We start from the raw sequence: 16,231 nt of genomic DNA on the forward strand, positions 1-16,231 counted from the left end.
TTCCATAAGTGTTATTTCACAGTTTTGATGTCTTCTCTATTATTCTACAATGTAGAAAATAGTAAAATAAAGAAAAACCCTTGAATGGGTTGGTATGTCCAAACTTTTGACTGGTACTGTACTTAAAGCGTAATGTTGGGATGCAAACTCAAAATGTAATACATGTTAACTCTATACTATATCTGACATGGAACAGGTGTCTTCTTTTTTTGAAGCCCATAACCATGTGTATGAGGTGTATACTTTTGTTTCAAAGTAGATTTGCTTAAGAATACCAAGAAACACTCTGTGTGACCCTGATTTAGCTCACTGCAGTTAAAGGTTAATGGAGAAGCATACTGTACCTCCCTGCATCTTTGTCTACAGTATCACCAAAACTTCCAGTGCTGAATGAATGGCTTTAGGGGGGAACTATTACAATTGATCAACTTCCCTGATGATTTACTATTGGATAATCTGAGAAAGGAAGTCCTTTTTATGAGTAAACAGGAGGTGGATGAGAAGAGTATGAATAACATGGACGTGGTCCTTTCAGATGTCAATGTTATCAAAATAAAGAGAATCACTTAATGCTTACTGTCAATCAGGCCTATTGATGAAATCAACTACCTATAATAACCTATAAACTGTTAGGGAAAGGGAATACCTAGTAAGTTGCACAACTGAATGCATTCAACCGATCAGTTGTTGTGGGAGTTCATTGCCTTGCTCAAGGGCAGAACGGCAGATTTTTCAACCTTGCTGCCTTGGGGATTCCAACAAGCAACTTTCCGGTTACTGTCCAAACACTCTAACCGCTGTAACTAATTAATGGAAGATGGAATAAAAATTACGGAATTAAAAGTTAAAGGAGAAGGACAGGCAACAACGACCAAGAGTCAACAGGTAGGCTGCTACTTAATATTCTGAATGGAGTTGTTGTTATGTGTAACTGTAGGATGAGAAAGTGCATGTACTGTAGCCTCAATTAGCCTAGCTAGCTAACGTTAGCTAGTTCAACGATCTTCTCTCGGTTTGATGCAGTCAAGACAGGTACTACATAATCATATTTGATGATAAATAACCTAGCTATTAGTCTACTATTGCGCGAGTTGGCTTAGTTGGTTGGTGTCTCTCGTCTCTCCCTCCCTGCTCACCCTGTCACTACCTCACAGTACGGCCCCTCCTGGCTGCTAGAGTGGCACCTCTATCCCTCCTCTCACACTTTATCAGTTCCCGGTTAATAAAGTAGGCATAAAAATTAATTTTCTTTTGCTTCCCTCACTCTGATCGGATCGGGTCTGGATCTGACCGGGTCTAGTTGTCTTCGGGTCCGTTCAGAACAGGTCTCTATACGTAAAAATGTATACATGCATATCGGGTCCGGGTTGGACCCTGGAATACCTTTAGTTTGAAGTAGTCATCTCAATCGAACAAAAAAAGTAATCTGGGACTCTGACATTGGTTGTTTTCCTGTCCAACTACATTGCAGATGCCTGCCAGATATCACAACGCTTGGATACGTGTATCTATCAGCTAAACCCATCATATGATATTGCAATCTGATGCCGACTGCACAGTCGATGATGTGGCACAACAATTGGTTGATGCAATATAACTTCTAGTGGTGCTTTCATAACAACTCGGAAACTCAAAGCCTCCCGATTTCAATTTTTTGTGACTCTTTTGCGTAGAGCTTCCTATTGGTTGATTCTGATACTTTCCAAGTGGGAAACTCAGAGCTCATCTTTCTATAAAAAGTTTCCATGTTGGAAATGTCAGAGTTTCCGAGTTGTCTTGAACGCAGCATAGTGGGGCAGGAACATGACCATTGACTTCAGTGGCAGATGGGTAAAGAATGTGATTATTTGTATGGACTGGAGAATTATGCATTGAAAGATTTTCACTAAAAACATCTTGCAGTATGCATTATAGCCTAGCCTAGTATATAAAAATATCCCCAAGCCTGGTAATTTCAGGTTTCTTTTTTTATATGATGATTAACTTTATTGCTAAAGGCCTAGGGCATGATTTATATCCCTTTACTATGAATTGTGTTTCTGTTAATACGGTATAGTATTAATTTTATTTAACTAAAAGTCAAATTACTCATTCTGAATACTTCATTTGGAATGCATGGCTGGTGGATGAGCCTAGCAACAGCAGTTCCCCGCCAATCGCAGCGTGAGAAAGAGCTGGGAGGGGTTTGGTGCACGGTCCTCATTCACCAAGCCATGGAGCTCTGCGCGCGCCCGGGGCGAAGGAGTCACACCCTCTTCTTCAATGTATATAATATACATTGTCTTTGGAGGAAATAAACCAAATTATTAGTCTTACATGAGGAAAAATACTAAGAATTAGCACATAATAGAATCCAATACTTTAAAATATCCACTTATTGCCTCTCTCTGCACTGTGCACTCATTCATTCATAATGTTTATGAACACTTTAACATGTAATTGGCAGATGTATCATTCAACAGAGTGTAATGTACTAGTGGATGGCCACCTAAATAAAAAACATGCTGCAAAGTTGTCATGATTTTTTAAGAGGGTATATGGATATTTGGCCCCGCCTTGCATGGCTACAGGAAGCGCCTCCACTTTACCTAGTGATTTGCCAGAGTGTTTAGAAAAAAGAAGTAAGGCCGAAGTTAAATCGAATGATTTGATCGAAGACATCCGCAACAGTTTCTGCCAGTTTGGTGTAAAGTCTGTGTGACCTACCTCGAATGTGGTTTGGTAAGAAGAACCAAGTGAAAAACATGATTTCGTTCATGCACTAAATGTAGCAGTATAGCCTGCTAACGTTAAATAAAACGTAAAGACACGTGGTAAGTAGCCTATTACATACAATTTAGTTAAAATTATGTTCACATCATCTTGTAAAATACTTCTTAAAGAAATGTCGCTTGTTGCAATGTATTCCTGCTAGTTTGGGGCACTGTTTACATATCAAGTCATAATCACACAAGTTCTACACAACTTGTTGCATGAATTTGCTATTGCCGCTAAAACCATGTTTTGCTATGCCAAAAATAAACATAGAACCATGTTTTAACATATACGACTTTTTGCCACGTCAGATGTTAAACTGCGTTTGAAAAGTGTTGTGGCCTGTTCTCTGTGTTGTCTGAGAATAGAACTATGGAGGAACACCACGTGTCGAGGGGGTGCTTTCGTTTTCATGCTTTATGCCACGAGCTCTGTCCAATATTTTGATAGCATTAGCTAATTTTGCTTGCTTAGAAGTTTATTTGATGAGAAAATACTAGGACAACTACATATAATTAAATTGTTTATTGGAGGTATGTAGATTTAACAATGAAAGTTGTCCTACCTTTTTTTTCTTGGGTAGAATATAGGACCACACCAGTAAATAATTCAGAACAAATTTCAGATGGTCTTTGATGTAGCGTTGCATATAGAACAATATACATTTGTCATATGCCCCATCATGGCCTATTGATAATATACACCTGTGAACCATGTGACTGACCACCTTTAAACAAAATCAAATTTTATTGGTCACATACACATGGTTAGCAGATGTTATTGAGAGTGTAGCGAAATGCTTGTGCTTCTAGTGCAACAATATCCACAAGTAATCTAACAAGTCAACAACAAATACATAATACACCCAAATCTAAGGAAAGGAATGTAATAATAATAAATATATGGATGAGCAATGTCAGAGCAGCATAGGCGATGATGCAATAGATAGTATAGAATACAGTATATACATATGAGATAAGTAGTGGAAGATATGTAAACATTATTAAAGTGACTAGTGTTCCATTTTTTTTAAAGTGGCCAATGATTTCAAGTCTGTATGTTGGCAGCAGCCTCTGTTCTAGTGATGTCTGTTTAACAGTCTGATGGCCTTGAGATAGCTGTTTTCAGTCTCTCGGTCCCAGCTTTGATGCACCTGTACTGACCTCACCTTCTGGATGGTAGTGGGGTGAACAGGTAGTCCTTGTCCTTGATGATCTTTTTGGCCTTCCTGTGACATCGGGTGCTGTAGGTTTCCAGGAGGACAGGTAGTTTGCCCCTGGTGATGCGTTATGCAGAGCGCACCACCATCTGGAGAGCCCTGCGGTTGTGGGTGGTGCAGTTGCCGTACCAGTCGGTGATACAGCCCGACAGGATGCTCTCAATTGTGCATCTGTAAAGGTTTGAGGGTTTTAGGTGACAAGCCAAATTTCTTCAGCCTCCTGGGGTTGAAGAGGCACTGTTACGCCTTCTTCACCACACTGTCTGTGTGGGTGGAACATTTCAGTTTGTCAGTGATATGTACGCTGAGGAACTTAACTTTCCACCTTCTCCACTGCTGTCCCGTCAATGAGGATAGGGGGGTGCTCCCTCTGCTGTTTCCTGAAGTCCACGATCATCTCCTTTGTTTTGTTGATGTTGAGTGTGAGGTTATTTTCCTTTCACCACACTCCGAGGGCCCTCACCTCCTCCCTGTAGGCTGTCTCGTCGTTGTTGGTAATCAAGCCTACTACTGTTGTTGTCTGCGAACTTGATGATTGAGTTGGAGGCGTGCATGTCCACACAGTCATATGTGAACAGTGAGTACAGCAGGGGGCTGAGCATGCACCTATTGTGTACTTGCTGGCTCTGGGAGGAGCTAAGGATGGCAATTTGGTAAAAGCATTTATGGCTGGTTTCCCGGACCCAGATTAAGACTAATCCTGGATTCAAGCCTAGTCTTCCTAACTCATTCTCAGTGGAGAATCTGCCTTTTAGTCCAGGATTGGTCTTAATCTCTGTCTGAGAAACCAACCTCCATTTTGCTCCATTCAGTGGAACTACCTCTGTTTGCACCCCTATTTAACATAATTTAGATGGCATACACCCTGTCAATATAACATTGGCCACATTATTACCCATATATTATTAGTTATAAGGTGACTTAGGCAACTCTTCCTGCATTTAGCCTACTTCCTTCCTTGTTTACATACTTTGTACAGTATGCAGACTGATCACAACTTACTTCATTTCTGTATGGAATACAAAGCGCCATGGTGCTGGCATCATTCTGTCTCCTGTCTAATGTCTCTGAGTCATTCTCTCTCCCCCTCTCGAACTTATGTCTGCAGGGAGCCTGTGCTGTGTGGTTGACCACTGGAATGTCTTGTTGACTGAAGTCTTGTCTCATTGAATATCAGGTCAGATTCCAACCCCATTCAGTCACATACACACACGCACTTTCCGACAGCCTCTTCCGCTCTGGAATGCAGAGGTGACCCCAGCTAATGAGGTCTAGTGCACAAGAAGGTGAAAGATCGTAGGAGGGGCCTGGATCTAAGACAGGTGGACCTCCATTTTGAAGAGCACGGTGACAGAGGGGATTGGAGGGGACAGTGTCTTACTGTAGAAGGAAAATGTAGTCATACGTACCTATTTTTCTGTCTGCCTGCCTGTCTGTCAACCAGAACATGGCCCAGGGCAGTGGGGTCCAGTACGAGCCAGTGGCAGAGATTGGAGGGGGTGCGTACGGAACGGTGTACAAGGCTCGGGACCTGGAGAGCGGCCAGTTTGTTGCTCTGAAGAGTGTTCGCGTCCAGACGGACCAAGATGGCCTCCCTATCTCCACGGTCCGAGAAGTGGCCCTGCTGAAGAGACTGGAGCAGTTTGATCATCCCAACGTGGTCAAGTATGAACACATTTATTCAATTTTTTTGTACTATTTTTTTATAAACAATACAAACGACAACATCATACAAACATCAACTACATCACGCCTACACAGACCCACTAGCACACACCCCCATCTCCAGCGCCCGCATAACTTTCCGCCACATGGCCTGAAACTGCACCATTTTGTTTCTCTCCGTAGCCCACACATTTTCAGTATTTAAATAAATCATTCCATTTTTCCATTGTGTTAATGATGGCAGATTGATTGATTTCCAAGTTTTTAGTATATGTTTTTTCAAGATGAGTGATGAGAAGAGAATCGTCCAACCCATCGGGTATCTCACTACACCCCCATATGCCATGTCTTGAAATATGCAGACAGACGGATTAAAAGTAAGTTTACATTGTAATACTGCTGACAACAAACTTTCTAGCTCTGCCCACAACTTCCGGACTTTATAGCATTCCCAGAAAGCATGGATTATTGAGTTATTATTAGTTTTACACTTAAGACATGACTCTGCCGTTGTTGTAGAATTTGTTCATTTTGTCTCTTGTATAATACATCCTATAGATTAGTTTATACTGGATTAGGCGTACATTTTCGTTAACTGTGATTGTTAGTTATGCTCCAACTTTCCCTCCATCTTGTGCCAACATCAGTTCTTTAGTCTTGGTTCCAATAATTCATTTTTTTTCCTAAGAGATTGTCAGTTGGATATACTCTCTGCAAGGGAAGATATACAAAACCTATCATATGAACATCCTTTTTCTGACTCAAATAAGATTCCCTCAAGGTTGCTCTAATGTCCAAAAGGGAAAAAAATAGTGATATGTAACTTTTTAAGTTGCATGTATTTGAAATGATCTACATTGGTCAGTCCAAAATTACTTTTGAATTCTGTTATGGAAATAAATGTATTTCCTGTTACCAAGTCATTTACAGTTTCTATGACTTTAGTTTTCCATGTGGACCATTTTTATCTGTGAATTCTGAAAAGATATCCAAGGATTGTTCCATAAGGTTGTGGTTTTAGAAAGTGATATTGGTTTGTGTAGAATATGTTTATTTTCTTCCATATTGTTATAGTAATGTTCTTAACTATGAAGTTGTTAATGTTCTTAGCTTTATCCTTTGGAAATAGACACGTGAAAAGATTCTGGGGATGAGCGTGCACGTCTTTAATATGTTCCCATTGTTCCTCTTTAGTGCATTTAACTATATGTCGCAAGTAAACGGGTTGGGTTGTGTGTTCATTCTATGAATTTTATTTGCCCATATAAAGTCTTATGACCAAGTGTACTTTTTTATTTATTTTTTATCTTTTAAAGAATGTCTTCAGTGGGTAGTTGGTATTGCTGAAAATGCATACAAAAACTTTGGCAATCATGCCATTCTAAAGAGGTTTGAAGAACACATTTAATCATTGAACCTTTATTTATAGTGATAGTTCGTAGATTGTCAGATGTTCTCCAGCCAGGAAAGAGGTCTAGTTTTGAGATTAGTTCACGTCCCACGCCAACTTTTGTGTAGATCTAGGATTAACTGACAAAACCGCACAGTCTCACTTTCAACCATACAATTGTAATGGTAAAAAGGGAACGAATGGAATACACGCATGCACGTTCATTGTTTCTACTTCACACATAATAGCACCTTTTGAAATGCGTAAACATGCACAAACATGAACAAACACAGTCAAACGCTTTCATTGACACATTGTGTTGTTTTTGTTGTGACTTGTAGCCTGTGACATTAGTTTTGACCTGATCACCTGTATCTTGTGAAACCCTACATAAGAACTCTGCAATGCCTAAAAACTGACTGGTATGTCTGTGATAAGCAGGTTCTATAAAGGTTATTAGCTAGTGACTGGCTCACCATGGCATGCCTCACCTCTCATTCAAATTATGGTGATTGACCATGAGCTTGTCTGTTTGACTGATTATTAAGAGATCCCACACATCAGTATTTCCCCTATATTAATTTAGCGGTGTTGTTGTGGACGAGCACTAATTTAAAAGTTGGGGATGTGCAAGATCCATCAACTCAAACTGGCTTCCTGGGAGCGGAGCACCTTCACTGGATTGTGTGGAACGAGCACGTCTGTCAGATAAGAGGGGGCAAGGCCATGCAGTGCTTTAAATGTTAAGAGTAAGATCTTAAAATCAAACCAATACTTTACAAGCAGCCAGTGTAGTGCTGATAAAACTGGAGTGATGTGGTTGTGCCTTCTAGTGTTGGTTAAAATGCGAGCTGCAGTGTTCTGTACAAGTTGTAGGCTTTTAATAGTGCAGTCTGAGCAACTGGAGATTAAACAAATTCATGGACCAATTTTTTTGCATCTGTTTGAGAGATAGTGTCATTCTGGAAATGTTCCTGAGATGGAAGGATGCTGTTTTGGATATGCTTTTTATGTAGTTGTCAAAAGTGAGGCCGGGGTCAAAGGTGACACTAAGATTTTTAACAACCATGTTTGGTGTAATGAGGTAACCATCAATGTTGAGGGTGAGGTCTGACACTGAGTTTCTTGTGGCCAAGTGCCATCATTTCAGTCTTGCGAGAATTTAAAAGCAAGAAGTAGAATGTTTTCTAATTAGAAACTTTATTGTCAACGTAACGTGGAAATTTGTGTTTGGCTTCATCACATAAAAACAGACATTAAATGCCATCATGAGCACATCCATTCTCGAGATCATTAAATAAAATGTACAAGTACAAAAACGCTACAGTGCCAGTGCACTATAACTGTATTTGACGTCTGTGATGCACACCTCAAGGCGGGCTGACTTTAAAGTTTCGTCTGGTTTAAAAGATAAAAACAATTGGGTGTCATCAGCATAGCAATGAAAGTGCATGTCATTACCAAGGGGTAGCATGTATAAAGAATTAAAAAAAGGGGTCCAAGCACAGAACCTTGAGGAATTCTAAATTCAACCATGGAACGTTCAGACGAATTATCACACACACTCTGTGTACACTGGGCTCATGGACGTGTCTGTGTGTGATGTTTGACTGTATGTGTACGCTAGGCTCATTCTGTGTGTGTGTGTGTTTGTACATCAGGCTCATGGACGTGTGTGCCACCCTGAGGACAGATCAGGAGACTAAAGTCACCCTGGTATTTGAACACGTGGACCAGGACCTGAAGACCTACCTAGAGAAGGCCCCCGCACCAGGACTGCCCCCCAGCCACATCAGAGTAAGAAGCCCCCTCAGGTCCCTGTAAACCACATTAAATAAACATAGTAGGTCCCTGTAAACCATGTTAAAGGGAAGGTACATCCAAAACAAACCTTTAAATGATCTTACCTTGGCTGTTGTCACTTGACTGGCCCCTGCCCTTCAGTGTTTGGCAGGTCTACAGGTCGCCCTCTATCTGGCTGGATATGTTGGACCGTTGTGTGGAGCGAGCCTGGTACCCATGTTAAATGTGTCCCCCTGTGTGTTAGGACCTGATGCGTCAATTGCTGTGCGGCCTGTCATTCCTACACTCGAACCGTGTGGTGCACCGGGACCTGAAGCCAGAGAACATCCTGGTCACCAGCCGTGGTCAGGTGAAGCTGGCCGACTTTGGACTGGCCAGGATCTACAGTTGCCACATGGCCCTTACCCCTGTGGTAGGAACACAGACACACACACACACACACACACACTGGTTGAGAATGGAAAGGGTCTCTGTGCATTCACCATAATGCTTACTTATGCTTTGCAGTTGGCATAGATATTCATACCTCTCTCAACTGCCCCTCCATTGACGTCTGTCTCCTCCATGTCTGCCCTAGGTGGTGACTCTGTGGTACAGGCCTCCTGAGGTCCTGCTCCAGTCCACCTACGCCACGCCGGTGGACATCTGGAGCACGGGCTGCATCTTTGCTGAGATGTTCCGACGCAAGTGAGTGGTCAGGGCTAGAGAAGGCTTATTTGACATACTGGGACATTCATTTTTAAATAGTTTTCTCTGTGCAATATAAATTATATATGTGTATGTGTTATATATATATATATATGTGTGTGTGTGTGAGTCTGATATTCTAAAAGATGCCCACTGGATTAATAGATTATATCCCACCCAGCAAGTTACCGCATTGGAAACGGAGCAAGAAAAACCTAATTTGTTTCTGACTGTAGTGTGACCGAGCTCTCATTTCTGTGATTATGCTCCCACCAGGTGGTCAAATCGAAGTATAGCAGTCTACTGCTGTGGCACTCCAATTAACTAGGACTCAGGGATTCTTCTCTTATCATTATGGCTCCACGCTAACGGCCAGGCCACACCAGTGTACACAGGGGAGGGTCAGCCCTGGCCCCTGTAATCTCCCACAGACATGGCTGTAGGTCAGCACAATAAAATAAGACTATATGGGGGCAGAGAGACAGACGGTACTGCTTGTCACAGCAGGGGAAGTTGGCCAACATCACATTAATCAAAATCCAAACTTTCTCATGTAGACCGTTGTTCTCTGGAGACTCTGAAATGGACCAACTGGGAAAGATATTCAAGTGAGTATGGGCAGAAATGTCCACTCCTGTATCCCAAATGGCACCCTATTCCCTATATAGTGTACTACTTTTGACCAGGGCATTTCGGGACTCAGTCCTTGCCACTTTGGATCAGTCTAACTTCTGTTCATTCTTTCTGAAACACTTGTCTGACTGGTTGGCTTGTTCCTTCCTGTCTGCCATTCCACAGTGTGATTGGCCTGCCACCCATGGAGGAGTGGCCTGCTGATGTCACCCTCTCACGACACAACTTCAGTCCTATCAGCCCCCGCCCAATCACAGACTACGTTCCTGAGATCAATGAGCAGGGGGCAGAGCTGCTTTTGGTGAAACTTTTGGTTTTCTAACCAGCTGTGGGGTGTATTCTGTTTGGTCAAAAAATAACTTTTTGGGAGTGTTTAAATGGTAAAATTGTATATGTGAATCCTGGCTAAAAGTGTATTTATTTACCCAGACCAACACCTGTAAAAGCTATGATAAAGATAGGACAAACCCTACTTTTAATTTCTACTTGAGTCACATTTGTAAACCTAGCCGTTCTGTTTGTTCCCACAGAAAATGCTAACCTTTGACCCTCTAAGAAGAATCTCTGCCCTAAACGCTCAAGAACATCCTTACTTCCAGGAGGATGAGGAGGAAGTGACAAATGGTTGAAATGCAGTGAATGACATTGAAGGATGGGACCGTGAGGAATGGTAACCCTGACTCCATTTTGGTGTATATTGTCATTCAGTGCATTTCAGGCCAGATCCCTGTTGTGGTTCCTTTTTTAAAAATGTTACTACAGAAGCCAGTTGCACCCCTTGAGAATGTATAGGAGTAGAGAAGTGGAGTTCAAGGACCAATATGGATATGAACCTGAAGAAGGCTTGACTCCCCTCGCATTCCTCAAATGAATTCCCCAGCCTGGTCTCATAGACTAGACATAACATAATAAACTTAAAAACGAGACACTCAAATTAGTATAATATATTACGTTTGGTATGGTTACATAAGACCGATAGTTATTTAAAATCTCGTTACCGACAACTTTTGAGCTAATTAGCACCTTTTCAACTCCTTGCTACTTTGCATGTTAGCTAACCTTTCCACCTACCCTTCTCCAACTCCTAAACTTAACCCTAACCCCTAGCCGAGCTAACATTAGCCACCTAGATAGAATTCCTAACATATCATACATTTTTCCAATTCGTAACATTTCATTTGAAGTCCACAAATTAATTCATACCATACGAAACGTGACTCATCATATTAAATGGAGTGTCTCGGTTTTATGTACAGAATAATAAGAAATGCTCTGAGACCAGGTTGCGCACACACACACACACACACACAACATGGAATAACTGTCCTCCTGTGTGGTTATTTTAATATAGTTTAAAGATCCAATGCATACATTTTTATTACAATATCAAGTCTTTTCTGTTTAACAATTGAAGTACCTTGCTGTGATATTTTTCTACCAAAATAGCTTCTTAGTGATGTCACCAGGTAGGCCAAAATTCCATTCCACCAAAAAAGGCTGACATTTCAGGCTCTTACTTTCACAGCTCTTACACTAAAAGGGCATTATTATTTTCACACGTTCACAGTATTATTCCAACCTCTGTGTGGAAATATATTTTTACACACACACAGTGGCAAGAAAAAGTATGTCGAACCCTTTGGAAATACCTGGATTTCTGCATAAATTGGTCTTAAAATTTGATCTGATCTTCATCTAGGTCACAACAATAGACAAACACAGGCTGCTTAAACTAATAACACACAATTATACGTTTTCATGTCTTTATTGAACATACCGTGTAAACATTCACAGTGCAGGGTGGGAAAAGTATGTGAACCCTTGGATTTAATAACTGGTTGACCCTCCTTTGGCAGCAATAACCTCAACCAAACGTTTTCTATAGTTGCTGATCAGACATGCACAACGGTCAGGAAGAATTTTGGACCATTCCTCTTTACAAAACTGTTTCAGTTCAGCAATATTCTTGGGATGTCTCAATCAGGTTGCGGTCAGGACTCTGAGCTGCTCCAAAAGGTGTATTTTCTTCTGTTGAAGCCATTCTGTTGTTGATTTACTTCTGTTTTGGGTCATTATCCTGTTGCATCACCCAACTTCTGTTGAGCTTCAATTGGTGGACAGATAGCCTAACGTTATTCCTGCAAAATGTCTTGATAAACTTGGGAATTCATTTTTCCATCGACGATAGCAAGCTGTCCAGGCCCTGAGGCAGCAAAGCAGCCCCAAACCATGACGCTCCCTGCACCATACTTTACAGTTGGGATAAAGTTTTGATGTTGGTGTGCTGTGCCTTTTTCTCCACACAGTGTTGTGTGTTCCTTCCAAACAACTCAACTGTAGTTTAATCTGTCCACAGAATATTTTGCCAGTAGCACTGTGGAACATCCAGGTGCACATTGCTGCACCTCTGTGGTTTGCAGAGTATTTTTGGGGGGGGACAGCAGTGGCTTCTTCCGTGGTGTCCTCCCATGAACACCATTCTTGTTTAGTATTTTATGTATCGTAGACTAGTCAGATGTTAACATGTTCCAGAGATTTCTGTAAGTCTTTAGCTGACACTAAGATTCTTCTTAACCTCATTGAGCATTATGCACTGTGCTCTTGCAGTCATCTTTGCAGGATGTCCACTCTTAGGGAGAGTAGCAACAGCGCTGAACTTTCTCCATTTATAGACAATTTGTCTTACCGTGGACTGATGAACATCAAGGCTTTTAGAGATACTTTTGTAACCCTTTCCAGCTTTATCGAAGTCAACCATTCTTAATCTTAGGTCTTCTGAGATCTCTTTTGTTTGAGGCATGGTTCACATTAGGCAATGCTTCTTGTGAATAGCAAACTCAAATTTTGTGAGGTTTTTATAGGGCAAGGCAGCCCTAACCAACATCTCCAATCTCGTCTCATTGATTTGACTCCAGGTTAGTGGCCTCCAATTAGCTTTGAGAAGTCATTAGCCTAAGGGGTTCACATACTTTTTCCAACCTACACTGTGAATGTTTAAATTATGTATTCAATATAGACAAGAAAAATACAATTTGTGTTAATTTAAGCGCACTATTTTTCTCTGTTGTGACTTGGATGAAGATCAGATCAAATTTGATGACCAATTTTTATATAGAACGCCAGGTAATTCCAAAGGGTTCACACACTTTCGTGTGTGTGTGTACACGCACACAACACTGGAAAATCACTGACTGTACTGGGCCTTAAATAAAAAGTGCACATGGAAGGACACAGCAGCTAAGTGGCATTTGTTACGTGTTTACGGGCCAAATAATGTGTTGTTCTGTACTAAGTATCCCTCCCTTTCATTCCAAGAACACCTTGCAATGTTTAAGTGCTGCAAAGACTAATAAAGCTGCTCCAATCATCAACTAAAACAGCCGTTTCTAATCGTACCTTTTGTATACCAGAAATGCCCTAGGTGTAATTGGGAAACACATTTTCTATCCCTTGTTTTCAGTTTCTTGGATCATTCAAAGTGTGTTTTAAGAAATCTCGTTCTTGTACGCTAATTTGTTTTTGTTTCTTTTATCTGAAATGACTACAGGTTCACATCAACTTGGAGAAGTGAAGAATGAAAGGACTGTATAGTATAAGCCAAGCTCTTGAATCATGACATTTTAATAGGAAAGTTGTTGTAGCGGAGAAGGAAGCATTAAGGTTCAACAAGTAATCAATTCCACAGTGAGTTGAAAGGCAGGTACAACAGCAGAAGGAACAAGTGTGAGAGATAAGGTCAGACAGTCCCAAATGACATCCTATTCTGTGTACAGTGCACTACTTTTGACCAAGGTCCATAGAGCTCTGGGCCCGGTTTCACAATAGCAACGGAACTGATCCACTGTTTACATCCTGACATATTACACGGTATGTCATCTTCCGATTTTGCCCCGCTACTGAACGGACACGTTTGGTGTTTGTAACGCAAGATGGAGGAGAGATAGCAAAATATTACCTTTTCATTCAATATATTGTTTTGGGTGGTAACGTTACATTTTTTTCCTCAACTTCTTTCTTTACCTTTTATAGCAAGTCAAGCTAGCTTGCACTGCAGAGCAGCCAGCTAGCTAGATAGGCTAAGTTTTAGATGCCACTGTAGCTAGCGACCTCCACCTAATGATTATCATAAAAAAATAAACGTCATTACCATCAAACTTAAACGAGAGGCAACAGTCATAAACTCAGCAAAAAAAGAAACGCCTTTTTCAGGACCCTGTCTTTCAAAGATAATTTGTAAAAATCCAAATAGCTTCACAGATCTTCATTGTAAAGGATTTAAACACTGTTTCCATGCTTGTTCAATGAACTATAAACAATTAATGAACATACACCTGTGGAACAGTCATTAAGACACTAACAGCTTACAGACGGTAGGCAAATAAGGTCATAGTTATGAAAACTTAGGACACTAAAGAGGCCTTTCTACTGACTGAAAAACATCAAAAGAACGATGCCCAGGATCCCTGCTCATCTGCGTGAATGTGACTTAGGCATGAGCACTGCAGATGTGGCCAGGGCAATAAATTGCAATGTCCGTACTGTGAGACGCCTAAGACAGCGCTACAGGACGGACAGCTGATCATCCTCGCAGTGGCAGACCATGTGTAACAACACCTGCACAGGATCGGTACATCCGAACATCACACCTGCGGGACAGGTACAGATTGGCAACAACAACAGCCCGAGTTACACCAGGAAAGCACAATCCATCTATCAGTGCTCAGACTGTCCGCAATAAGCTGAGAGGTTGGACTGAGGGCTTGTAGGCCTGTTGTAAGGCAGGTCCCACCAGACATCACCGGCAACAACGTTGCCTATGGCCCCAAACCCACCGTCGCTGGACCAGACAGGACTGACAAAAAGTGCTCTTCACTGACGAATCGCAGTTTTGTCTCACCAGGTGTAATGGTCAAATTCGCATTTATCGTCGAAGGAATGAGCATTACACCAAGGCCTCTACTCTGGAGCGGGATCGATTTGGAGGTGCAGGGTCCATCATGGTCTGGGGCGGTGTGTGTCACGAGAATTTTCAATCCCAATGATAATAACTAACAATCAATAAGCTTTGACCAATCCCCGAGGTTTGTAAGACCCTGGGTTTAATAATAATTAGGCAAAGACTCAGCTTCTGCAAAAGGTCTGTACAGTTAATTCAGAGAATGTTCTGAAGTCCATAATACAAAGACATCCATTTTATAACTCACTCCCTATTTACGCACATACATACGAACAGTAGATATCCTAATCACATGTCCTACACACATACATACACACAAACAGTAGGTGAGTTGTATCCACTGTTTATCACTACCAAGCCGACAGTTCCATTCCCCCGAGATTAGAGGAACCTTGAAAGGACTCCCTGCCCTATCATAAGTTTCTCAGAGTTCTAGCCAGGTCGGGTCAAACACAGTTGAATTGTGCTCTGTATTTTCTTAGAACACACACACACACACACACACACACACACACACACACACACACACTTCTATCCCTCACCTGTCTCTACCAAACCTTATTGGACTTATGTTTAGTACTTTAATCATTCATTATACATGCTACATAAACTAATAATCACTAATAGTTACGTTTCAGGGTGGAATCCTTTAATCATTACCTTTAAGCATATAATTCCCTTATCAGTGTGTCACAGCATCATCGGACTGAGCTTGTTGTCATTGCAGGCAATCTCAACGCTGTGTGTTACAGGGAAGACATCCTCCTCCCTCATGTGGTACCCTTCCTGAAGGCTCATCCTGACATGACCCTCCAGCATGACAATGCCACCAGCCATACTGCTCGTTCTGTGCGTGATTTCAGGAATGTCAGTGTTCTGCCATGGCCATTGAAGAGCCGGGATCTCAATCCCATTGAGCATGTCTGGGACCTGTTGGATCGGAGGGTGAAGGCTAGGGCCATTCCCCCCAGAAATGTCCAGGAACTTGCAGGTGCCTTGGTGGAATAGTGGGGTAACATCTCACAGCAAGACCTGGCAAATCTGGTGCAGTCCATGAGGAGGAGATGCACTGCAGTACTTAATGCAGCTGGTGGCCACACCAGATACTGACTGTTACTTTTGA

The 16,231-nt window shown here is 41.6% G+C and overlaps 1 protein-coding gene across 2 annotated transcripts; it reads left to right on the forward strand.

Moving 5' to 3' along the window:
* Positions 1-2,532: 2,532 nt before the first annotated feature.
* Positions 2,533-13,528, forward strand: LOC106565448 (cyclin-dependent kinase 4). 2 transcript variants are annotated; one of them, XM_014132594.2, is made up of 9 exons: positions 2,533-2,813; positions 5,082-5,150; positions 5,418-5,638; positions 8,690-8,825; positions 9,076-9,243; positions 9,409-9,518; positions 10,076-10,126; positions 10,317-10,452; positions 10,682-13,528. In XM_014132594.2, the coding sequence occupies exons 3-9, from the start codon at positions 5,421-5,423 to the stop codon at positions 10,778-10,780; spliced, it is 918 nt and encodes a 305-aa protein (XP_013988069.1). In that variant the 5' UTR covers positions 2,533-2,813; positions 5,082-5,150; positions 5,418-5,420; the 3' UTR covers positions 10,781-13,528. The 2 variants fall into 2 exon arrangements, with proteins under 2 accessions (XP_013988069.1, XP_013988070.1); XM_014132595.2 differs by lacking the exon at positions 5,082-5,150 and having other exon boundaries at positions 2,555-2,813.
* Positions 13,529-16,231: the final 2,703 nt, after the last annotated feature.

Source organism: Salmo salar, chromosome ssa12, assembly GCF_905237065.1.
Source record: "Salmo salar chromosome ssa12, Ssal_v3.1, whole genome shotgun sequence".
In the NCBI taxonomy this organism is placed as follows: domain Eukaryota; kingdom Metazoa; phylum Chordata; class Actinopteri; order Salmoniformes; family Salmonidae; genus Salmo; species Salmo salar.

Bases quoted from the DNA above. Each gene is read 5' to 3' on its own strand.
- LOC106565448 (XM_014132594.2), top strand. From the start codon at position 5,421: ATGGCCCAGGGCAGTGGGGTCCAGTACGAGCCAGTGGCAGAGATTGGA. The intron at 8,826-9,075 runs GTAAGAAGCCCC...CCTGTGTGTTAG, and splicing joins TGCCCCCCAGCCACATCAGA to GACCTGATGCGTCAATTGCT. The intron at 9,244-9,408 runs GTAGGAACACAG...TGTCTGCCCTAG, and splicing joins ACATGGCCCTTACCCCTGTG to GTGGTGACTCTGTGGTACAG.